At 37.2% G+C, this 5,033-nt stretch overlaps 1 protein-coding gene across 1 annotated transcript in view; it reads left to right on the top strand.

Annotated features, from left to right (window-relative positions):
- GC2 (golgin Putative 2) overlaps positions 1–5,033 on the top strand; it is a 7,379-nt gene continuing 2,346 nt past the window's right edge. The window contains exons 1-7 of the mRNA XM_011010047.1: positions 1–236; positions 445–1,572; positions 2,668–2,778; positions 2,915–2,974; positions 3,348–3,405; positions 4,593–4,645; positions 4,802–4,894. Of these exons, the coding sequence (XP_011008349.1) occupies positions 183–236; positions 445–1,572; positions 2,668–2,778; positions 2,915–2,974; positions 3,348–3,405; positions 4,593–4,645; positions 4,802–4,894 (1,557 nt within the window). The 5' untranslated portion in view covers positions 1–182. The remainder of the gene's footprint in view (positions 237–444; positions 1,573–2,667; positions 2,779–2,914; positions 2,975–3,347; positions 3,406–4,592; positions 4,646–4,801; positions 4,895–5,033) is intronic.

The raw sequence follows: 5,033 nt of genomic DNA, 5'->3' as shown, positions 1-5,033 counted from the left end.
CCGTTACATTAGCTTCACCTCTTCAACAACACCTATATCCCTTCTCCCCATTTTTCTTCGCTTCTCTGCAAATCAAAATTATATGCGGTTTGCTAAAATGTGTCTTGTGCGGAAACCACAACCTCACACTCACTAATTTCAACTCCAAAAAAAGAACAAAGAGAGAGAGAGAGAGAGGGAGAATGGCGAATTGGATCTCTTCAAAGCTCAAAGTCGCCGAAACCTTCTTCGAACAGGCAAGCCAAATTCCTCTTTTCTCCTCTCTTTTTTATTTTTTTTCACAAGCCAAACAGATCATCATCATCGTCATCGTCATTATTATGATTTTGGTTTTATTTTCAATGTCATTGTGCTGCTGTTATTACAGTTTGTTTTTTATTTTTATAATTTTTTGGATGATAATTAGTTTTTTTTCTGCTTTCTTTTTGGTGATCAACGGTTCAGATCGATCAGCAAGCAGCAGAATCTTTGAAGAAGAACGAACAGTCACGATCTGACGATGATCAGAAATTTGATCTCCCAGCGAAAGCCGGGGGTTCTCTGTCTTTAAAGGATCAATTAAAGAAGAAAACACTTGAATTTAACAATGAATACAACGGAAAATTGAATGCTGATTTTGCTATTAATAAGAATAAGAATAATGTTGTTCATAACAATGTTGTTGGTAGTGTCAATGATAAGGAGGTTTTGAATGTCCCGAAAATTTCTCCCAAACCTAGGGCAACGCTTACTGATAGTGACTGGACTGAGCTACTTGGCACTCCTCCGAGTCAGAATGCAAGTTCGCCAAATCGGAGTAATGGGGCACCTGCCATTCGTGGGTTGAGAAAGGAGGGTAGGAGGCAAGGGAGTTTGGTTTCGAATTCGTCCGTGGTCGAGGCGAAAAGGAATCAGAAGGTTAGGGCTAATAGTGATAAGAATAACAGTGGGGTGACATCAAAGAGGTTGGATTTAAAGTTGAATGGGAAACCAAGTGATGGAGAGGAGTCTGGCTCATCAGCTAGGTCTTCAAGTGTTGAGTTGCCAAGTGATGGTAAGGTTATGGATGGGAAAGGACCGGAGCAAAATAAGAATGTGGGTAGTGAGGTAGTTGGAGAAAGGAAGGATGAGGGAAGTGAAGAAAATGGCGGGCGTGTTGAAAACAAGGATGCGGTGGAAGGGGAGGTTTTGCATGTGGCAAATAAGAATTTTGCTTTGCTTTCTGCACCGGAGAAAATAGATGGGATATCTGATGTGAAGAAGGGAGTTGGTGATGTTTATGGTCGCTTGAAAAGTACTGTGAAAGGGAAGCAGGGAACTCGGGCTGCATCTAGAAGCTCTGTCTCGGATGATTTGAAGAAAAATGATTCGACTAGCGATGAGAGCTCTGATTCAGATAGTGATTCGGGTTCATCATCTGATTCTGAAAGTGAACAGGAGAGGGAGAGAAGGAAGAAGATTTTGGCCGAAAGAGCGGCAGCTAAAGCTGTGCAGGCCATCATAGAGCGGGAGAATATGGTTGCCAGATTGGAAGGGGAGAAGCAGAGCTTGGAGAAAATACTTGAAGAACGAGCAAAACAACAAGTACAAGAGGTAATACTAGGCATTCACTTTGTTCTTATAGTTGATTTGTTTTCTTTATTGTTAGTGTAATTTAGATCATGATATATTTGATTGGAAAGAATGGGCCTTTAAGAATCCTTTGTTTTGGATTTAATGCACGTCCAAAAACGCGTAACATATTCTTGATTTTAGCAAAGTGAACAAAAAAATTAGAGTCAATTTTCTACGTGCTGCTTGCTATACACGTGTTATTGTTGAACATCGATGAAAATAATAGGACAATGGATTGAGCTGATCAAATCAACTGGAATCCATTCTATTTATAATTCTGTTGAGAAAGCGAATCTATCCAACCTAATGATTTAAGTGGGTGGAGAAACTTCAAATTACTGTTCAGGGTGGCTGAAATTGCTAGTACTAGCCTTCCTCCCTGTCAAGATTGCCCCAGGTCCCACTTCTTATACAGCAAAAACTCTTAAAGTTCCAAAATTTTAAAGTTGTAAGAGAAGGACATTGAGGCACTGAAGGCTGATGTTGAAAAGTTTTCTGGCTCCTTCGACATGCCTGGGTTTCTGATGTCTGAGATGAAGTACAAGGATTAGGCTCCTTCGACAGGTCATGCCTTGGTGGGTTTCTGATGTCTGAGATGAAGTACAAGGATTTAAGCCTTGCTTCTATGCAATTATAATTAGCTTCCGGTCCTAGAAAACTTCAACCCCCCCCCCCCCCCCCCCCCCGCCACATTGGCTCCCTAGCTGTTTTTTTCCAAGAGCCATAGTATCCAGTCTACCCACCTGACCTAGCTCATATCAAGCTTCAAAAACATAGACCAAGCTGAAATTTCACTTATAGGGGTGCCGATATCTTTTTGATTATGCTTGCATTGGCTTAACCCTGGGTCAGATTTTGCTTTCCACTTATCTTTCAAAATACCAATGTCTCTAAGACAACTGTAAACTAAGAATTTGCTATAAGTGACATGGTCAAGTAAGACAGTGCAAACCATATTGGTGGTCAGTGCTTTTGATTCTTACCATGTGATATTTACATTTGTAGAATTTAAACCTTTATCAACTTATCCTTTCTTACCAGCAGTAATTGTGTGATGACTTCTTTCTCTGACAGGCTTCGGAGCTTCAGACAACGACAATGGAAACAATGGAAGCTGTTGACTTAGAAAAGCAGAAACATAATAATACTAGAATGGAAGTTCTTTCTAGATTGGCTAAACTTGAGGTACATTAGCCTGTTTCATATGCACTTTAGATGTAGTTAGACTGGTATTTGTTTCTATATCCTTTGAATTTTTTTAATAGAAAGCATGGGTATTTTTTGTTAAATTAGTTGTCTCTAAAGAGCAATGTGATTGCAGACCACAAATGCTGATCTTGCAAGATCCCTTGCTACTGCACAGAAGAATCTTGAACTAGAGGTATGATGGACTTCTAATTCAAGTGGTTGGGTTATGATTAATCTACCTTCCTTTTCATTCAGAATCTGGTTTGAGTTATTCTCTGTCTGTTTTGAATAAATTGCATTCTTTCCCAATAGAATAACAGTAGAAGAAAGTTTATTAACTTCTATTTTTGATACTTTGCTTTATAACTCTACCTTGCTTAATTATAGCCTTTTTCCCTCGAGTTCTAATACATGCCTTTTATTCTAGTTTGGTGTGCTATTTTGTTAAAGGACCATGTGCAATGCTAGCCTTAGCTGATTATATTTTGAAATTTTCTTGATGTATATAGTACAACATGTATGCACATAATAATTCTATTTATTTTTATTTGTATTTTTGTGACTAGATTAATCAGGTGGCAGAACTCCGGCAACAATTTGAATTAAAAGAAGTGGCTCTTGAAGGTGTGCACGCTTGGATTATGATCTGATTATTTTAATGAACCTGCTATGTATCTTGTATATGGTCCTTTTATGTTTCAATCAGTTCTTGAAAAAAGTGGGGTTAAGCATTTGAAATAGAGATAATGTTAAAGCATGCATCAGCAGTCTTTACAGTCAATTCATTATGGGATAATTGAAGGAAAGAGAAAAAAACGTTTGTAAAGGTTGTTGTCAGGATGTAGATCTCAATAAACCAACATTCTGAAGGTTTATGAAGTGGAAATGTGCTAGGCACATGCTAGTGATGGAAGTTAAGTCAGTTGCTGGACTTGGGTGATAAATTCCTTGAACTTCTTACAGGAATGGAATGTTAGGTTTGAGGTGTTAGGAACGTGCAACCAAAATAGTATTAGCTCTCAAGTTTGAAATTAATCAGTAATTGGACTTGCAGAAATTAGATTAAAGTTTGTTATTGGTTATAATAAATAATGAATTGATTGTAACAGACGTCAAAGAAAGGATGCAGCGTGCACAAGAGCGTCAGAGAAAGTCAAATTTAAAACATTAACAAATTGTAGAACAGTCTTCGTACTTTCTTTGGAGAGAAACCTAAGAATATAGTTTCTTACAGATTATGTATTTTGCTCATGAACCTTTCCCTCAATCCCTCTAATGGGTCATTCTGTATTCATGTTTGAGTTTGAAGGCAAGAGTGATTAATGACCAGGGAAAGTACTTTGTCTCTTCTTAATCTTGTTCATTAATGTTAGCATCACTCTCAATATTAACTCAACACCTATTATTAAACTGTTTACGCCCCACTATCACAGAACTCTGACAGGCTCCAAATTTTCTTTCTTTCGTTTTTCTATTTTCTGTTTTCAACCGTTGCCCCTTTAGCTGTACTTATTAAGAACTTTTTCTCCTGGCTTCATCAGCATAAATCATGTGTTACTTAGATAACAAGAATACAAAACATTAAAAAACTTGAGCTTTTCAGTTGTAGATGAGATAGTGGCACTGTATTTTATACTTCAAATTGATCTCAACCAGCACAAATATGATACCATAAATTGATTATTTGTATTTAACCAATTGTGATCTTCATGGATATCAAGGATAATTTGATCATTAAGATGAAGTATATCTTGCATAAAATCACTTTCTAATGCACATATGAATTGTTGAGTCTCCTTTTCTCCTTGTAGATCTCAGGAGGAGGATCTCCAAGACTCACCAGACTGAAACATTTCTAAACCAGGTGAGTCACATTCTTCCTGTGATCATATTGGTGCACAAATAAAGGTTGTGGAGGATCCTACAGTCCTTGTACAGAGTTATATGCTTTATCTGGTTCTTATTAAACTCTTTTCACCAACCCAGCCAGTTTGTAATCAATTTTGTGTTAATTTTGTAGGCTGCAGCTTCAAAAGGAGTTCAATTTGAACGAGAGATTCTTGAGACAGAGTACTTGTTCCTAATTGATAAAATTCAAAGATTGGAAGACAAGGTTAGCTTTCATGTTTCAATATAATGTAACATTTCCAAGTTGTCAACTTGCTCTGTATTTGTGACATCTATAAGTTAATCAACTTCTTGATGTCCTTTTGTTTTTTTTTTTTTTTTTTTAAAAAAACCCCATGTTTTTT

Source organism: Populus euphratica, unplaced genomic scaffold, assembly GCF_000495115.2.
Source record: "Populus euphratica unplaced genomic scaffold, PopEup_1.0 scaffold452.1, whole genome shotgun sequence".
NCBI classification, from domain to species: Eukaryota; Viridiplantae; Streptophyta; class Magnoliopsida; order Malpighiales; family Salicaceae; genus Populus; species Populus euphratica.
This window is presented reverse-complemented; position numbering and strand designations above follow the sequence as displayed.